The 17,899-nt window shown below is 47.8% G+C and overlaps 3 protein-coding genes across 3 annotated transcripts; 2 read left to right on the top strand and 1 right to left on the bottom strand.

The window, feature by feature from the left end:
* The first annotated feature begins 1,559 nt into the window (after positions 1-1,559).
* EV420DRAFT_1583689 (uncharacterized protein) lies at positions 1,560-2,556 on the top strand. Its single transcript, XM_060474746.1, has 5 exons — positions 1,560-1,777; positions 1,829-1,909; positions 1,957-2,145; positions 2,196-2,320; positions 2,372-2,556. The coding sequence occupies exons 1-5, from the start codon at positions 1,691-1,693 to the stop codon at positions 2,469-2,471; spliced, it is 582 nt and encodes a 193-aa protein (XP_060323240.1). The 5' UTR covers positions 1,560-1,690; the 3' UTR covers positions 2,472-2,556.
* A 1,158-nt stretch (positions 2,557-3,714) lies between these two features.
* On the bottom strand, positions 3,715-7,019 carry EV420DRAFT_1279579 (potassium transporter; the record flags this gene model as incomplete). Its single annotated transcript, XM_060468151.1, has 18 exons — positions 3,715-3,865; positions 3,922-3,983; positions 4,037-4,191; positions 4,247-4,404; positions 4,455-4,483; positions 4,538-4,546; positions 4,596-4,626; positions 4,684-4,813; positions 4,867-4,898; positions 4,958-5,008; positions 5,070-5,084; positions 5,136-5,262; positions 5,502-5,539; positions 5,591-5,650; positions 5,701-5,813; positions 5,863-6,616; positions 6,662-6,705; positions 6,753-7,019. 18 exons carry the CDS (start codon positions 7,017-7,019, stop codon positions 3,715-3,717), a joined length of 2,226 nt encoding a protein of 741 aa, XP_060323239.1.
* A 7,974-nt stretch (positions 7,020-14,993) lies between these two features.
* On the top strand, positions 14,994-15,930 carry EV420DRAFT_1583669 (uncharacterized protein). Its single transcript, XM_060474745.1, has 5 exons — positions 14,994-15,211; positions 15,266-15,343; positions 15,395-15,583; positions 15,636-15,760; positions 15,817-15,930. Exons 1-5 carry the CDS (start codon positions 15,125-15,127, stop codon positions 15,914-15,916), a joined length of 579 nt encoding a protein of 192 aa, XP_060323238.1. The 5' UTR covers positions 14,994-15,124; the 3' UTR covers positions 15,917-15,930.
* The last annotated feature ends 1,969 nt before the right edge of the window (positions 15,931-17,899 follow it).

Here is a 17,899-nt window from a genome sequence, read left to right as displayed (position 1 = left end):
CCCTTATGTACTCTGCAGAAGAGGTCTGTGAACACAATGACCATCGCAGTGGGCGGGCGATGTGTCATTGATTCGTCACGTCTCGATGACTTCCGTGTCATCGTCGCATCAACCAAAGTTAAGGCCGACGGTGGCTGTGCGATACGCGCCAGGTCACGTGGATGACAAATACATCTTTTTGACACCTGGACGTCTGTAATTTTACGAGCTCCGCCTTCTCAGTCAGCTACGCAGTTCAGAGCGATACTTTATATTCAGAAGTTAGCTCGATACCGGTGTTCAATGCAGCGAAGGGAGATATTTATCCTTTGGGCTCGCTTCCAACTATCTTGGCGACTTGATCAGGGATTGTTCTTCAGCTTCAATATGCTACATATTTCTCCGGAGGCCATGAACTGAACGGAACCTAGAGGAGGGCAGTATTCGCAGTCAGACAGAAGAGTGGTACGTCTATAGCTCAAGGAAATGCGAATTCTGTCCTGAATCTTATCCAGGGAAATATTCCGTAGCCTTATCGACATCGGCCCAATGTAAAACTCGCGCCGTGAATTTTTATCAGCCAGGGTTGCTCTATTTGCTGCTCTCAGCAACAGTATAATTCTCAGGCTCCGCCCCTCCTCGCTGTTCAGCCATATATTTCTGATGCTTTCGTATTTGTGCTGGCTTTCCTGTGCAGCAGGAAGCAGGGACGAGCATAGGAACTCTGAGGTTTTTGGCTGGACTGGCTCTGTCTGCGTGAGTGAGTTTCCTCTGAATCTGTAATTTTAATTATCTCATAGCTTTTGGCCAGCTTCAAAGCAGATTTCGCAGCAGCTGCAATGACGTCCAGTATGTCATATTGTATGGAAGAGGTCTGTTTTAGTTGGTATGTGTCCTATGGCCTTCTGAGATTTTGGCAATCCCTAGCCTCGCTTTCGCTATTCTGTACTGACATCCTGGGCGTGAAAAAGTGCGTAATATAATTCTGGACGTCCTTTCCGCCAAATCTTACGTGTTCTCATTATCGTAGCTGCGTGATGGTTCTGTGATACCTTGTTTCTGTGTAGCTTCAGAAAATATGCAGGAAGGTAAAATAACACAGTAAATAGTCTGACTCGCCGAACTTACATGTTATAGCACTTAGTCCGAGTTGACCAACGTAAGTTTGGCCCTCCGAGGATATAACGGACAACGGAGGATGTCTCCAATCGATTCGCTTTCCCTTGCTTCGGTTTCACTTACCGGCGAGACCGACTACGAGACCTCCGAAGGGGTCAGGCAAGGTACTTCTATAATCACGGTCGTCCGCTGTTGTTGACCTTACACTTTTGAAGGCGGCCATTTCTGCTCCGTTAGCGCCAAGCTCACTGATATGCTAGACTCGAACTTCGAACTTGCGCGGGCGTCAGGTGCAGACATGGACCAACAATCGTCCACGAGCCAATACAGGTGTCTACGAAGTGTCTCACTGCTTCCGGAGGCAATTTCGTCGGTGTGAGACACCAGCTGCCCCTTTCTTCGTATAAAATGCCCCCGTGGAACCTGATTTCCCTCCATCACAAACATGAACACCAACCACAACCAACTGCGCTCTACAAACACCGCCAACACGTGCGAAGTTTCGTCTTCCACTATAACTCTTCGTCCTGAAGAGGAATTCAATCCGCAATATTGCACCCGATGCGATCAGACACTATGGTCTATCGAGCTTATGCGGAATCATCTCGACTTTTCTGGTCGACACCCGTATTGCGGTACTTGCAAACGGGGATTTTTGAACAACAACTCCTACAAGACGGTGAGCCCCTTTTTGTTGTCGTGCGTCGTCGTCTGACTGATTTCCTCCCAGCATCTGATCCTTTCGGATTACCATCACTATTGTGATGACTGCGATGAGGAGTTCAATCCTCCTCTGCTCTTAAAATCGTACGTCACCGTTCAATTCCAGCCGCGGCTTTTGCTGATGGCCACAAACAGCATTATGAGCAATCTGCTCGTCACCACCGTGATTATGAAGAAGGCGATCGCGAGAAGCGCGCTGAAGGGTGGGAAGACGAGCTAGCACGTCTACAAGAGCAAGAGGAGAACCGGGAGGATCCTGTAGCCCTCAAAAAAGTCGAGGAGCAGGCTCCTATGTCCCGGGTAGAGGTTGGCATTGTGATCTTGGTAGGCTCTTTGATCCCTCTTGTGTTGCTTAGTTGAACGCCGTCTTGTAGAATCTCAAGAAACGCCTACAACGCCAACCAACACCAAAAGCCACCGTAAAGCAAACATGCCCGGTGTGCTTGTGTCCGCCATCTAAGATGAGCGTGACGAAATGCGGGCACGTATTCTGTTCATCGTAAGTTACTCTTTTTACAGCATAGGAATATCAAGCTGACGTTCGTCGCAGATGCATCCGCCAGACTTTTGAAAAGAATCAAGGGTGCCCGTCATGCCGAAAGCCTGGTCATCTTAGCCAGCTGCGAAAGATCGATTTGCACATACATTAGTGCTATCGACGGACCCGGACGCTTTTCTTTATCTTCGTTTAACGGACATCTTCTATATATATATATATATATATATATACCTCAGTGCAAATCCAATAAATTAAACAGCCAACTTCCCTCTGATGTGCGAACGGCTGTGCCAGTGGTTGTTCAGTTGCAGCGATGGTAGTATCGTTCCGCCCTGTGCTTCTCCGCCATCCCTTGTCGAGAACTTGGGTTCCCCACGTAGATTCGCTTGACTTTGTTTACTCGGGACATGGACTTGAGGACAAGAATCTTCCATTCGGCTTCCAAGTTTCTTCTGAGATAATATTGTCAATGTCCACCTGCGAGATATGACAGGCTCGTATCCAAGAAATCGTCACGCCGCAATGAACCTATTCAGATTCTTTTTGTACTTGAGCAACAGATGCCGGTGATTGACTTGTCTAGCCTTATATTCGACGACTCGTGGTAATTGTTCCGGTATTGGAAGACTCTTGAAGGAAATTGAATAAATATTCCACCTTGTCAGTAGGTTAAAATTCTGAAGAGGATTGAATATTAACGTATCTTCCAAAAGATTGGGCCCTCAATGGATGTGTATGTCGTTAATTCAGGACTGGACTTGGGAGATGGAAACGTGATGCAGCCGTCGAACCGTATCTCCCAGAGTACTCGGTTCTGCTTCCTTGAACCATAAACGGCTCTTCATTACACATAGGACCACTACCGTCCTCAAAAATTCCAAGACGTCGCACTGTGAGAATTTCGCTCTGGCCCTGCATCTTGTCTAGACATTTGCTTTAGGGACAACCGAGAAGGAAGTTGCGTGCCTATAAGTACCTGATCTCTACTTTGCTTTTGCATAACAACGGTCCTGGTCTAAAGGTCAAATCCCTGAACTCGGAGCCGACATCCAATTCTTGGTCTCAAGGTTGCCACCTGGAATCGCACTTTCCCAAATGGGCGCGTCTGAATAAATATAAGATTAATATAATATATACCAATATGCATTCTTGCATGAAAACAACAAAACCACGTCAAAAAAGCTGTTCGCTTCTGGCACGAAGTACACCCCATACAAGCACGACCTTGACACGATCATATAAATTATATAAATTTTCGAAAACGGGAATTCCACATAATTACGAGAACTGCTGTAACAAGTAGGTAGTAGTATCAAGACGGGTCTATAAACTATATGCATATATAAGTAATGATGCAGCTCCAGAGCAAAGCAACATAAATAACATTCCAAAATCTATGACACATTAGTAACGGAAACCTCTTCCACCGGTTCAGAGCTATTGTCCTTCTCCTTCCCTACATTTCTACCTTTTGGTGTGAGCTCATGGGGAAGCTTTACCGCTCGGTCAATTGCCACAGGCAGACCACGGTGTCGTCCGCGTACCCTAATGGCACAAGATGTCAGCGATTTACATCCAATATCCGAACTAGAGATACCCACATCACCACGATGATGACAAGCCTCGATAGCGGTCTCATTGCACCAACGAATGACATGTTATCCTGTATCCAACGTCAACACCGCATCACAATCGAAACTGACGACAAAAATATACCAAAGGGAATCCAAGACTCAACCCGATCCCGCTGAATGCGGCGACAACCTCGAAAAGTACTCGGAACAAATCGAACCATTTCTTATTGTCGTCCGTGATGTTGTCTCGCTCGATAATGGCGATAAGAAGGACACCCCAGACCATCCACCAGATATCTATGCATACCGTTGAGATATCCTTCTTCAGCATTAGATCCAGGCATAGACGCACCATCATACATTTGTCTGCGCAGGTGCCACCGTAGGTACCTCGCCACACGCTGGCGAGGCTCCCTGTCCTTCCGATCTCCCAGCTCCTTGTCCTTTTCTTCGAATTCTTCCTCGTACAAAGGCGGGGATTCGAATACGCCAAGCGATCCTTCTTCATACCTGATGTCGTGAAATAAGAAGTGCACTCCTTAAGCTATACTAAAACTTACGTATTGGTGGACCGAATACTCATTGCGACCTAACAGGGAAAAATCTCAGAATCTATAGCATCAAAACCGGACGGGAATCGTACAGGATATACCTAAAACGCAGTCAGGTAAGCAGAACAGGTACGAGATGGAAAAACATACCGCGATGTACATCATTACCATATACATGAACCTACAAAACCGTTCATTTCAAAATATGATCGGGTACTTCATTACAGCCAAAACGTACTGGAGGGCAGGAGCAACTGAAGCCAAAGGGACGATCGAAAATCCGGATGCACGCGTAGCCAGTCCCTGGAACAAGCCCGATACGATCTTATCCTCCGTCGGCATAGCTTCATAAAACTCCAATCCGGTGTCTGAATGGACAATCAGAACGATTGAACGGCAATATGGGACAGCCCGATCGTACTCAACACCCCGAATGCGATCCATTCCACGAAACTATTATGAAAGCAGTGTCAGAAAATGGAGCCTACGTCTGACGAAGAGAAGCGATTAACCTCATCAGAAGTAGGACGACCACCAAGTACCAAGTTTGATGACTAGGGAACCTAAGCAGCGGAAATATCAGGACGACCGTTTCTGCTCAAGTACCAAGAAGCGCGTTCATACAGATAGATAAAGCACCTGTCGCCAAAGTCAGTTATGCATAACCATACCTCCAAAGACCGACTTTACCGTCGAGGATGATGAAGAAGGAAGTCCAATGCTTTGTCCAGATCTGACCCTGGTTCGGTAAATTTGGAACATATCCATCTGGAAAACCATTTTTTTATTGTCAGTGAATATAGGAATGTTTGAATACCTGCATTATGAGTCGCATACTAGTAGAGCGTATGTAAGGAATCGCCAACAAGTCATTATTTCTAATGTCAGGACTTACAATATAGGCTGAAGACAAAACTAGGAGTCAGTACATAATTAACAATGAAGGTATGCGAACGCACCAAGGCATGATTGCCTACTAAGATGAGAAGTATTAAAGAAACTAGATATTTCCTTTTCTCATAAGAGCAACTAATTGCATTAAAGTAGAAAACTCACAGACGATGAGATAGGCGGTCTGGAAAGGAAACATCCCTCTGAAACATACAGTTAGCACTCAATGTATGTTTATCTACGGTCTAACTCACAGGTCAACCAAGGATAGACCGCCCCCGGTGTAGGCCGCCATAACCTGGAAGAGCGAAAACCTAGAAAGATTCTCATCAACATCGAATGTAATTTACGCACAGTTCTATACCATGGCTTCTTGACGAGACGGGGCTGCGCCTCAAACACACTGTCATAGCTCGAAGAAGTCGATAACCAGGGTGCAAACATGAGATAAGTGATAATCTGGGTGGTCACAAAATACTAGGTAAAAGTTAAAAAAAGCTCCTTTGATGTGGGACGATGCGCGCACCATGGGCACAAGATAACTGAGAACCCTCAACGCCCGATATTCAGCGCCTCCAATTATTTTCAACTGCTCGTCCGTCAACGTCTCGGTGTAAAAGTCTGAATTCCGCCCCATGTCTAGGTCGAAGTTAAGCCACTTGGTTCTCCTGGCCTCCAAAGTAGACGTGCATGGCTCGGTCATCCCGCGTTGGAACCTTTTGTATGCGCCTGGAGCCAATCGCTTGAACAGTCTCTTGAAGATCTGTATTGGTCCGGGGACGTCATTTTCAGGCGTATTTCCGGATGTATCTCGGTTGGGTAACACTGTCATACATCTTGCCATGAGCGGGATATCAGTGCGGGCAGCACTCATCCTTCTCTGGTGCATAGATGGCGTCATTGAAGTCGCGAGGTCAAAGTCTACGCTGCGTCGAGTCAAACCGTGACTCTGGACGGGCGAAAGGTGGAGGGTAGCTGTGCCGGAGGATGAAGTGAAGGTATGAATGTCGGACAACACGTTATCACCATGGCCCTCCTCGCTTCTTCGTCCATTTACGGATGTTGACGCTGTCTCGCCAGAGTTGACTGCTGGGGACATGGTTGCCGTCGGCGTAGGCTGATGGAAATTGAGCTGCGGGGCGTGATCGCCGTTTATCGGGATAATATCGTGAGGCCTAAAGGCGTTGATAGGAGAAGAAATGGATGCAAGGAAAGCATTGCGTGTTGGAAGGATCTTTGACCGGTCGGGGTGATTTTCACAGTGTGTTCGGAAATAGCGTCTGCAACGGTGTCAGGTAAATAGTACGGCGGAAGAGCGCACTCACTTCCGCACCAGCACCATGATCCACGATACCGTTGACATATCGCCCTATATCCATCAGAATGTCACTGCTACGCGCTGACGTACTCACTCACCACCATCATCAGCAAGTAGAGCACGACCTGCTGCGACACGGTTAGCGTCGACAAGTTCACCGTCGACAGACCAGTCAATGTCATTGCGGAGTAGCATAGAAAGAGCGAATCCAGGTAGCTGATATGGAACCTGCCATTGCAAGCGTAGAAAATTCCTGAGAATATGAGCGGTATGAAGACGAAGGCTACCATATGAATACGGTAGAAGGTCAACTCGATGCTTCGGATGGACGCAACGAGGTTCTTCAGCTTGAAAGACTCTTTCATTCTCGTCCGAGTCCCATCCATGTTGATGTAGTTGAAATTACTGCCGCCGTCGGTACTTAGTTAAGTGCTACATCTTGCTCGTCAAAACAACATTCTGAGACCAAGAAGTGTTAAATACTGACCCTGGGGTTCCAATTCTCTGGTAAAGCGGGTATGTGTGTTGAAGGTGGCGGAATAAGCTTCCTCTGGAGGCGGGCTCTGCAGGTCAGAAAGAAGTCAGAAAGAGAGATGCATGGACTGCTCGTGTTGGTGTGTCGACGGCAGAAACGTGGAAAGAAAGTCGAATACACAAAAAGCGAACAGCAGAATTAGCGCCTTGTTGCATCATCTGCGTACAGCGTATTCTCGTGTCGCAGCACGGACCAACTGAACTCATTGTCGACCACAGTCCACAGTATACAGACCAACTCGGGTGCGTCTGAATCTACCTGCGTATCCCATCAACCATCCAAATACTATCGGAGTAGAGAGATGGGCTTGCTGCTCGACGTTCTTTGAGTCATAATGGTAGTGTGTCGCAGATCTGTGCTGGGCCTGTAAGTTATAGCATAGCTGAGCGCCATCCAGCGGCGGAAATCGCTTGAAAGTCGAAAACCCAGATTCCGGTGGTATGCAGAAGAGGCAAAACTGTTCCCAATGCCGTAGCATATAACCAAATAGCCTGTCAGTTCATGTCAGCTCGCAGGTAATAACGGTGCGTAAAGGGGAGAGGACAAGGAGAGGAAAGAGGTGCGAAGGACAATTCATCCTTTTATACTCGGAAGTCCATTCACATGACACTGACAGTGGATCGGCATTGCGGCGTGCGGGCGATACGTCATTGATTCGTCGCGTTTCGACAAGCTCGACTTCCGCCAAAGCCGACGGTGGCTGTGCGATTCGTGAGCGGCGCGGGGTCACGCTGGTGACAAACACTTTTCAACAGACCACCTCGCCTTCCATCACATCTGTTTTTTTTCGGCGACCATTTTCGTCACTGTCCTCCCAGTCAGTTATGCGACCAGAGGCTCAGAGGACGGCCATCTTTCTTCGCTGTCCAATGATAGCAGAGACTGAACAGTACGACACGCTTCTAATGATGCCAGGCCATATGCTAAGCGACTTAAACAGGGTTATTCTTCTGTTTCAGAATGCTACCAATGATGCGAGTAGTCATAGGTTGAACGCAACCTAGAGGATAATGCGATTGCAGTCGGACGGAAGCGCGGTACGTGTTCTTCTCAGGGAAACGTATTCTGTGTTGAATCTTATCTAGGGTGCTATTCCTTGGCGTCGTGGACATCGACAGGATGCAAAACTGTGATCAGCTACGGTCACTCTTCACGTCGCTTCCAACTACACTCTTCGGGTTCGGCATATTTTCGCTTCCTCACCTCACCGTGGGATAGGATGAAAGAATAAGGGCACATTGAGATATGATACGTCTGCTCTATATGGTTGGTTTCCATTGCATCTATAGCTTTAATCATCTCATTGCCTGTTCCAGCTTCAGAAAATGTTTCCGCACCAGGTGCATTGTCTTTGGTGCACCATTTTGGTTTTGCCAGAAGTCCGTTATTGTTGCGTAAGTGCTGCATCACCTTCTAGGACTCTGCTTAACTTATGGAGGATTATGTCAGGTCATAGTTGAGCTCTAGCCGTTTTCTCCTGGTATCCTGGGCCTGTAGTGTGTATCATCCATTCTGTAGGTCGCTGCTACCAGATTTCATATGATCATAGTATTGCCAGGTCTGAAGATTCTAAAAGACATTACTACTGTCGCTCGACAAAATATGTAGAAAAGTAAAATGATGCAGTTCATAGTACTAGTCCCCGAACTCACTCGCAGGCAAGGGGGTCCTAATAATGAATTAAAAGACAGTGGGTCGATTAAATAATTTCATGCACCGGCGATGGACCTACCTACCTTCACATGACATTTATGATGTCATTATGCTAAATTTGGGTATCTTTCGACTCAATTCAGTGACTATTTCGCCTGAAATAGCCGTGATATTAATATTGAAAGTGTTTTGAACATAATCTGTATGCTATCAATCTAATTGGTCGACGAGTGTCTGGCCATTCATCCGAGTTTACCGAAAAATTGCCCTCTGGCACAAGTCAAATTGGGAACAACCCAGGCACCACGTGTATGAGCGCTATTGGGTAATAGAACTTTAAGTGCGTTGGGAATGTGCGCGGTGAACTGGCTAGGAGGGGGGTGCTCTCGTGTTGATCATCGCCTGTAGGATGACAGGGTTCTTGCGAATATATATTTTGAATGCTGTGGAAGACCATCGACCTCGCACTTGTATGAGATACGGCAGTACTCCCTGTGCAGCAAGATCGGTAGCGCCTCCTGCTCGCATGGATTGGCCAGCGATCTTCATGCTGGGGAAGATTTGCCGCAGCCTCTTCATGAACCAAGAACGTGTGGGAACAGATCCGGCAGCGGTGACCCATAGTGCAGGATGAACGAGGTGTCGGCTGTCTCTGTGGGCAAGATATCGTCAAAATACAGGGAGGGGATTGAATGAGGGGTCTTCGTCCATCGGAATGATGACTTTATTGCCCTCGAATGCTGTGTCGGCTTTGTGGGCAGGCAGGAAAAAGGCATAGCCTTCAGGGAGCCATTCGACAGTTGTCCTGCAGATGATCTTCCTCCAATTGCGAGCTTTCTTCTTGTCAGGCATACTCAACTCAGCGAGGCATAGCAGGCCATTGAAGCCTGTGACTAGCAGCGCTAGGAAAAGGCAGTCATCATAATCGGTTGACTGTTCAAGTGTTTTGATTGCGTGGCATATGTTATCGTGTGAGAGAGGGGATTTGCGCTTGACCTCGGATCCTTTGAGTCTCTTGCAGCCTTTCAGGGTTTTGCTGACCATGGGCGAGTTCCTTACATCACGAACATCTGGGAAGAAACTTTCTAGTCTGTTGCAGATCCTGGAGAGGTAGGATCCCACTGAGTCTGGCTTGATGTGGGCGGACATGAAGACGATGTAATAGCTCAAGGTATCCTCGGTGGGTTGGACGGGGAACTTGTGGATTTTGCAGAATGTGATGTAAGAGTTTAATGCAGAGTTATATGGTCCCAGGGTTGATGTATCAATTGCGGAGCCTAGAGCAAGGCATCGCTCATGATAAAGCTTCTCCAGGGTCCAAGGTTCACGAGCCTTTTGTCTGGACCCAGGAGTGACGTCTATCAACATCTTGACGCCCCCAGCACATCGTGAGGGGGTGTGAATGGAAGGATTATGAGATCAGGGACCAAGTCTCGAGCCCTTGAGAACTGTGAGTGCGACAAGGCGTCCGCGACATCGTTCTCAGAGCCCGGGATGTGCAGCATGCGCAAATCGATGCTGTGACTAATCATCACGTCAACGGCGGACTTTAATATGGGATTGTAAGTGGGGGAGGCCTTGAGGGAGCTGAAGATGTTGACCGTGTTGGAGTTGTCCGTCAAAATGGTCACACGTTTCCTTAGCTCAGGAGACAGGGTGTCTGCAACCCAGTGAATCGCAGCGCAGACGCACAAAGCCTCAAAGAAAAAGATGATTTCGTCTCCACCTGGCAAGTCGGGCATAGGGCAGGTGAAACCACAAGCTATTCTCGGGATCCAGAATCCCATACCATCGAGGCATGCATCGCATAGGATAGTGACTGTAGCGTCTGAAATCAGGTCCCAGTCAATGGAATCGAAGCAGCAGATGCCTGTTGACCTCTCAATGTGATCTGCGAGCCACCTAAGGTCGTCCTTGATGGCATTACTAAGGGCAATCCTGGCAAATGGGTTCGTCTTGCCTTCCATTTTGGCGTACATGTTGCATAGTCCTGGTTTTAAGAGCGGAAAGACATTGAAGGACCAGTTCAACCATCCTGCGATTTGTTGGTACTCCTGCAGATTGTGGCGATTTGATGAGGCGAAGTACCGAAGAGTGAGGACAAGCTCCGCCTTAGAATCGTCAGGCATAGTGGCTGTCATCGCGTTTGGGTCAACGTCAAATCCGATGACTACGAGTTGCAAACCAAAAAGTTGCTTAGGCTTGGTATGAGGCACACCCAGTCGATCCCACAACTTGAGCAACTTCGTCTGCTTGGAAGGGTAGAACGCGTCGTATGGCTCGTAATATTCCAATTTCCCCCACTCATCAAACCTGAAATCGTCATCAACATAGCAACCCAAGTCCTTGATTTTCTCAACGTTGATAGCTACCCATGTGACGAGCCCATTAACACTGTACCAGACCCAGTAGGACCCTCTTCCGCCGAAATTATTGTTACAGTCGACAGTCCTGACTAGTGTCTCCATCTCACCAGCAGCTTTCTGCTCGCTCGTGAGGTACCCAGTCATGACAACTTGTTTGAGCTGCCACAGAGGATGCATCGGGCAGAGCCTGTAGGCCTTTGACACATCGGACTTGAATGCAATGAGGACCCTTTTTGCATTACTGGGAGATTTCCACCTGTAGCGCAGTATAGCGGAAAATAACATATGCAGGCCATCGAGACGTGAGCCTGCTATGTCTGAGTGTTGAATCATCTGATTGGGTGCGTAAGAGCCTGCTGACATATTGGATACCATGCGCAGGTCTTCCGAACGAGGCTTGGAGACTGCATGAACAGGGGTACTATACATCTCTGGGAGCAAATCGGGTCCGAAAGGCTCTGAGAAACGTCCGGTGGCAATTTCTTCATCCCGATATCTGCTAATGAACTTCTGTTCCATGTCAGATCGGGGACTCATCCTCGCGTTGTCCCAAGTGAGTGGGAACTCCGTCGTTGGTTGCGTATCTGCCCAGGGCCAAAAACCTTCCTTGAGCGATGTGATGACAGATTGGACAAACTCTTGATTGGGATGCGTAGCGAGACATTCTTCCAGGATGGCGACCTTAATGGGCGTAGTGATCTTGAACAACCAAGGGTGATCCTCAATCGTTTTAATGGCCTCCGTGTTCTCGTATTCCTTCGCTGGAGGCCGCGGCACCGGCAACTCAAATTCAGTACAACTGGCAGTTCGGCTTCTTCCGGCATCCAACTCTGAGAACACAAAACCTCTTTTGTACTTCGGCGCGAAACCTCTGTCTCCTTCCTCCCACTCATCTCCCTTGGCCCCCCTCTCAAACCTCCCTCTTCCCTCCAAGACCTCCCTCTTCACCTCAGGCTCTGCTCGGGCAAGAGGAGACAATGTGTCCTCCTTTGCAACTTGAGCACACATGCCGGTATCTGCACTTTCCATCTGCCGAAGGGCAGACCCCTGCGTTCCACCTCCTACAGGCATCGAGACTCCGAGCGCGTTCGTTGTTCTTCCTCTTTAGCCTCAACTCAGCTCGCCCTTCTTCAAACTCTTGGTAACTGGTCCCTGAGGTCGAAATATGCGATCGCTCAAGGTCACGAAATTTGTCTGTTTCCGAGAGGAGGATGTTGCGGCATCGTCCGACCCTATTTCGTATGGCTCTGTCGAGGACGAACACCCAACCGTGGAGGGAGATGGCGACGGTTCTGAAGAGAGATGACATGTATTGCTGATAGAGAGAGAGTTCCCAGTATCGATGCGGGAAAGCAACGAGGATTGCCTGAGTGTATGTGTGCCAAGTCGTTGTCCATTTGTCTGCTGTTTTGATGGTCCTTTTAGGCTCAGCCGGGTCCGGTGTGTTCTCTGAGAATTGGATAGCAATTCCCTCAGATATTTCATGAGTCTGGACTTCATTGATCGAGGTGGAATGGGTGGCTGTGAAGACGGAGTCGAGATTGATGGCTTTTCCTGCCAAGAGGGCGAGCCATTGCTCTTCGGGAAATTCGGGACACTCAGGAGAGTTGGTGATACTTCGCCTGGCAGCCTTGAGATCAAGGGTGTAGTTCTCGACGAGTTCAAGGGTACGTTGTAGTTCAGGGTGGAGGAGTGCTCGCCTAATATCTCCAACAGGCTGCCACGGGAACTGGGACTCGTCGATACGCGGTCGTTTAGCAGGCCCTCGGCCCTCATCATCATGATCCCCATCTTCTGAGTCTCCCCCATGATCAGATCCGTCTCTTCCCGCATCTCCCTGGTCATTCTCCTCTTCGTGGAAATCAGTGGCCCGTGGTTGACCTTGTCTTCCCTCTTCCTCTTGGTTCCTAGCCCTGGCACGGACTTGGGCTTCTCCTTCTCTGTGGAGTGTTCGTTGCTCGTTTTCATAATTGTCGAGCATCTCGACATAGATCCGGAGGGCGTTGTTGAAATCGTCGTCATGCCCGGGTCTGGCAGTGAAGAACTCAGAGAGGACCCTGAGGATTTGGGCAAGGACATCTGGCTTCGAAGGGTTGACGCCCGTGCAGAAAGTCTCGACAATAGCGTCACATCGGATGGTGATTTGGGCCTGGGGTGCATCCGGTGGAGCAGGCGAACCTTCATGACTGGGAGAGCATCTGGCAACTCCGGTGGTGGCTGTCTGCTGAGTTGAGCCTCCAGTGGCAGGCATATTATTAGAGGGTTGCGTGGATCCATTAGAGCCAGAAGACATAGCCAGAGTTCAAGTTTAGTTGAGTCTTAGGAGACGATGGAATAAACAGGTTTATTCAGAAGTGCGAAGAAACACGGTGCTCTGTCGGTTCAACGAGAGCACTTCATAAGCTAAAGGAAACACTACAAGATAAGGAGAAAACGTACCTGGCAGTTCAACGAGAGTGACAGGTGTTCACGCTGAGACCGCCAGGTCTATATAGTCCAAGGAGAAAGCAAGACACAGGGAGGAAGCTAAAAGCCCATTAGACCATGTAAGGCTTGAGGACTGTGTCGCGCACTCACTGGTGAGACGGCTGAGACTCCCAGGGGGAGGCTCCCGTGGGGAGGCTGAGACCGTATGTGATAGATACAGGAAATTACGTGCCAAGGAGCAGCCGACACCTGCGAGAGAGCGTGAGAAGGCGAGAGGACCTGATTAGAGGGATCTCTTACCAATTAGACTTGTGTAAAATAATTCCTTTAAACCTGATTAAATCATGGCTGCGCTCTAATGGGATGTCGTAATGTCATCATGTCCAGTCAGCAGGGCCACTTTGCAATGGCATTGACTTAGTGTTGGTATCGCTAGGTATGATGCCCTAAGGTAAGTAGCACACTCAGTAACATATATTGTATCATGTATACTCTAAAATGTACCTTTGAAGTCGATTTTTAGACCCCCAAAATGGTGGTCAACTTTTTTTTTTGGTGACATCCGGCTGGACCTACCTACCTACCCGGTGTGCTGGGCCGGAATTCCGGTACCCCCTTGCGTGCAGGCGGACTCAGGCTGAGCTGACAAGAATTTCTACCGCCCGAGGATATAACAGACAATGGAGAATGTTTCTCATTAATCTGGCTTCCAACGAATCGTCGAGCTTCGACCTTGCTTCAGTTTCACATATCGGCGAGCTGTAGGTCTATGTAGACTCAAGGATAATTATTCAAAGACTTTTCATAGGTCACTGAAGCACCAAGGGAGATGATGACATGGCCTCTTGAATTCTTAGGAGACTCCGACCGCATTTGGAAAAACGAAGAAATCATAGGAAAACTGGAATATTATATTATATTATATAATCATGTGACAAGATATTTTACATAGTAAAATACCACATAAGAAACCCCCTCCAAGGCTCACATAGGTAAAATACTGACCGCCAACCCCCTGGAGGTTTTTCCCTCAACCCTACTGTGAAACCACTGAAGGGGTAAGGTAAGGTACTCCTATTATCATGGTCGTTGTTGTCGTTGATCTTTCCTTATTCAAAGGAGGTCACGTCTGCTGCTGCAGCGCCAAGCTCACTCATATGCTAGATTCAGACTTGCGCAGATGTCTGGTACAGTCATGGACCAACAGTCGTCCATGGGTCAATACAGGCGTCTACGAATTGTCTCACTGCTCCCAGAGGCAATCTCTCCAGTGTGAGACACCAACTACCCCTTTCATTGTATAAAATGCCCCCGCGGAACCTCATTTCTCTCCAATACAAACATGAACACCAACCACAACCAACTGCACTCTACAAACACCACCAACGCGTGCGAAGCTTCGTCTTCCGCAATCACTCTTCGTCCTGAAGAGGAATTCAATCCGCAATATTGCACTCGATGCGACCAGACACTATGGTCGATTGAGCTTATGCGGAATCATCTCGACTTTTCTGGTCGACACCCGTATTGTGGTACTTGCAAGTGGGGATTCTTGAACAACAACTCCTACAAGATGGTGGGCCCCTTTTATTGTCGTGTGTCGATGTCGTCTGACTGGTTCCCTTCTCAGCATCTGATCCTTTCAGATTACCATCACTATTGTGATGACTGCAATAAGGAGTTCCAATCCTCCTCTGCTCTTAAAATCGTACATTCTCTTTCAATTCTAACCGCGACTTTTGCTGACGACCACAAACAGCATTATGAGCAATCAACTCATCACCACCGTGATTACGAAGAAGGCGATTGCGATAAGCACGCCGAAGGGTGGGAAGATGAGCTAGCACATCTTCAAGAGCAAGAGGAGAACCAGGAGGATCCTGTAGCCCTTGAAAAAGTGGAGGAGCAGGCTCCTATGTCCCGGGTGGAGGTTGGCATTGTGATCTTGGTATGCTCACCCGTTCCTTATGTCGTCCTCCCTTCTGACATTTAGCCTATAGAATCTCAAGAAACACCTGCAGCGCCAACCTATACCAAAAGCCACTGTGAAGCAAACATGTCTGGTGTGCTTGTGTCCGTCATCGAAGATGAGCATGACGAAATGTGGGCACGTATTCTGTTCATCGTGAGTCTTCTGCCATCATTGTCGCATGACACGGCCTTGATTGATATTCATGTTAGATGCATCCATCAGACTTTTGAAAAGAGTCAGGGATGCCCATCGTGCCGAAAGCCTGGCCATCTTAGCCAGCTGCGAAAGATCGATTTGCATATACATTAGTGCTATCGACGGACACTTTTCTTTATCTTCATATAACGGACATCTCATACCTATATATATATACCTCAATGCAAATCAAATGAATTTAACAATCAAATTCTCTCCGATGTGTAAATGGCTTCTTCCCCAGTGACTATTCACTGCGGTACTGTCGCTATTTTTCGGTAATGTCATTCCTTTCAGTCTTTCTCATTCATGTCTTGTCGAAAGGTTTTTGTCTGGGCGGGAATTCGTTTTATCATCTATATTCAAGCCACACCTCGGTGACAGAGTGTTTCACTCGGCTTACTGATTTGTTCTGACATAGCAAAGCCAAATCCTCTTCTTCGATCCCATCATGAGCTTAGGAAGCTCTTCATGTCAGACCTTTCACTTATGAGATTTAGTCAGCTCGTGTTGATGAAACCATAATGACTCCGTTAATCTAGTCTGATGATTTTGTACAACATGTCAGCAGCGTGCGCCACTGGCCGACTTGTATTTGATGAATTTTAGTCACTGGTGTAGGTATTGCACTAATTTCGAGAGTTGGGGAATATGAACACCTCATGGGGCCGAAAGTGAGCTACAATGCTGTAACAGGTTTCTTTATTAGAGGTCAGATGGTCCAAGAAATTGAGTCTCCAATGGAGGCGTAGTTGCATGTCGCTGATTATTGACTGGACTAGAAGGATAAGAATCCAGTGCAGCCGTCGAACCGTATCTCCGAGCATTCGTACTGCTTCCTGTGATCAAAATCGCTTCAGATGGCTCCCCATTGGACCTAGAACTGATAGCGTCTTCAAAAAGGACAAAGTAACATTAGGAACCTCCCTCTGACCTCATTTCATGTCTGGACCCTTGCTTTAAGGACAATAGAAAAGGAAACTGCATCCATTGGCCCTGCCTCAGAAATCTACTTTGCATTCACATAACAACGACTCCGGTCTAAAGTTCAAATCCCCCTAACCCGGAACCGACATCCAATCCTTCGTTCCAAGATTTCCACTCCTGGAACAACAATCTCCTGAAGGAACGTGTCCTCCCACAAATGGTTCATTGCATCACGTGTATGTACACCTCCTCAAATAGCTGGGGTTTTTGGCTGGCTCTTTCCTTCTCATCTACCGCATCATTCTTGGATTCCCTTCCCATTCCCTACAGCAATTTCTCCCATTAATCCATTCTGAGTCAGCTATGGTTTGTGAAAGATTAATTATCTATTCCCAATGCTCAGTGGGGGGCACGATGTCCCTGCACTTCAATATTCATCCTGGACTCGACGGATTGGCGTTGCTGGCTGCGACGGCATGCAGAATGCCTCGCATATCAAAGAGACCCTTCAATGAAATTGTTAAACCCCCTGCCTCGCCTCTGCCACTCACAGCATGGTACAAGAAGGGTCCGGACCCTATTACGATTTCACACTCTATCTTATCTTATCGGCTCTCTCGTAATCTCGCTATGCTAACATCCCGGACTTGATCGCATTCCACCATGAGGGTTCAGTGTGTTTACCACACCGTTGCAGACACTTGTAGTATATTTAGCATGACCCAAACTGTATTTAAGTAGCTCGACTGCAGGTCTTAAACCTCAGTCTCGAACTAAAGTTTATTCACCCGATAACTTAGCCGGAACTCACTCTCACTCAACTAAGCGATAGCTCCCTGCACACAAACCTGCGAGCAACATAAAGCGCCTGACCAAAGTGCGAGTCATGCTTAGTTGTTTAATCTTGTTTGTGTAATCAGTCGCTAACAATTAGTTCGAGACTTTCTTACTCTTCATCAACAACCACGTTGACGAACAGTAACGAATGAACCCCATCGAACAATACCTCACCAACCTCTTTGGACTACAGGGCTTTATTGCCGTAGCCTACCTCGCGTTCCTATATGGATACAAATACAGACGAAACCAGGAGCCAGTCTCCGAAGAAACTATCCCCGTTGAAGCCCCCAACCCGGAGGCTAGACGACCGAACACACCCCCTCCCAACTA

This window comes from Desarmillaria tabescens (genome assembly GCF_030435595.1).
Source record: "Desarmillaria tabescens strain CCBAS 213 chromosome Unknown EV420scaffold_85, whole genome shotgun sequence".
In the NCBI taxonomy this organism is placed as follows: Eukaryota; Fungi; Basidiomycota; class Agaricomycetes; order Agaricales; family Physalacriaceae; genus Desarmillaria; species Desarmillaria tabescens.
Note: the sequence above shows the minus strand (reverse complement) of the source record. Positions and strands in the feature narration are given on the sequence as shown.

What these genes read in the sequence shown, in the direction of transcription:
- EV420DRAFT_1583689 (XM_060474746.1), top strand. Translation starts at nt 1,691, where the DNA reads ATGCGGAATCATCTCGACTTTTCTGGTCGACACCCGTATTGCGGTACT. An exon ending in CTCTGCTCTTAAAATCGTAC is followed by an intron (nt 1,910 to 1,956) that starts GTCACCGTTCAA and finishes GGCCACAAACAG; the next exon opens with CATTATGAGCAATCTGCTCG. An exon ending in AGGTTGGCATTGTGATCTTG is followed by an intron (nt 2,146 to 2,195) that starts GTAGGCTCTTTG and finishes GCCGTCTTGTAG; the next exon opens with AATCTCAAGAAACGCCTACA.
- EV420DRAFT_1583669 (XM_060474745.1), top strand. Translation starts at nt 15,125, where the DNA reads ATGCGGAATCATCTCGACTTTTCTGGTCGACACCCGTATTGTGGTACT. An exon ending in CCTCCTCTGCTCTTAAAATC is followed by an intron (nt 15,344 to 15,394) that starts GTACATTCTCTT and finishes GACCACAAACAG; the next exon opens with CATTATGAGCAATCAACTCA. An exon ending in GGGCACGTATTCTGTTCATC is followed by an intron (nt 15,761 to 15,816) that starts GTGAGTCTTCTG and finishes TATTCATGTTAG; the next exon opens with ATGCATCCATCAGACTTTTG.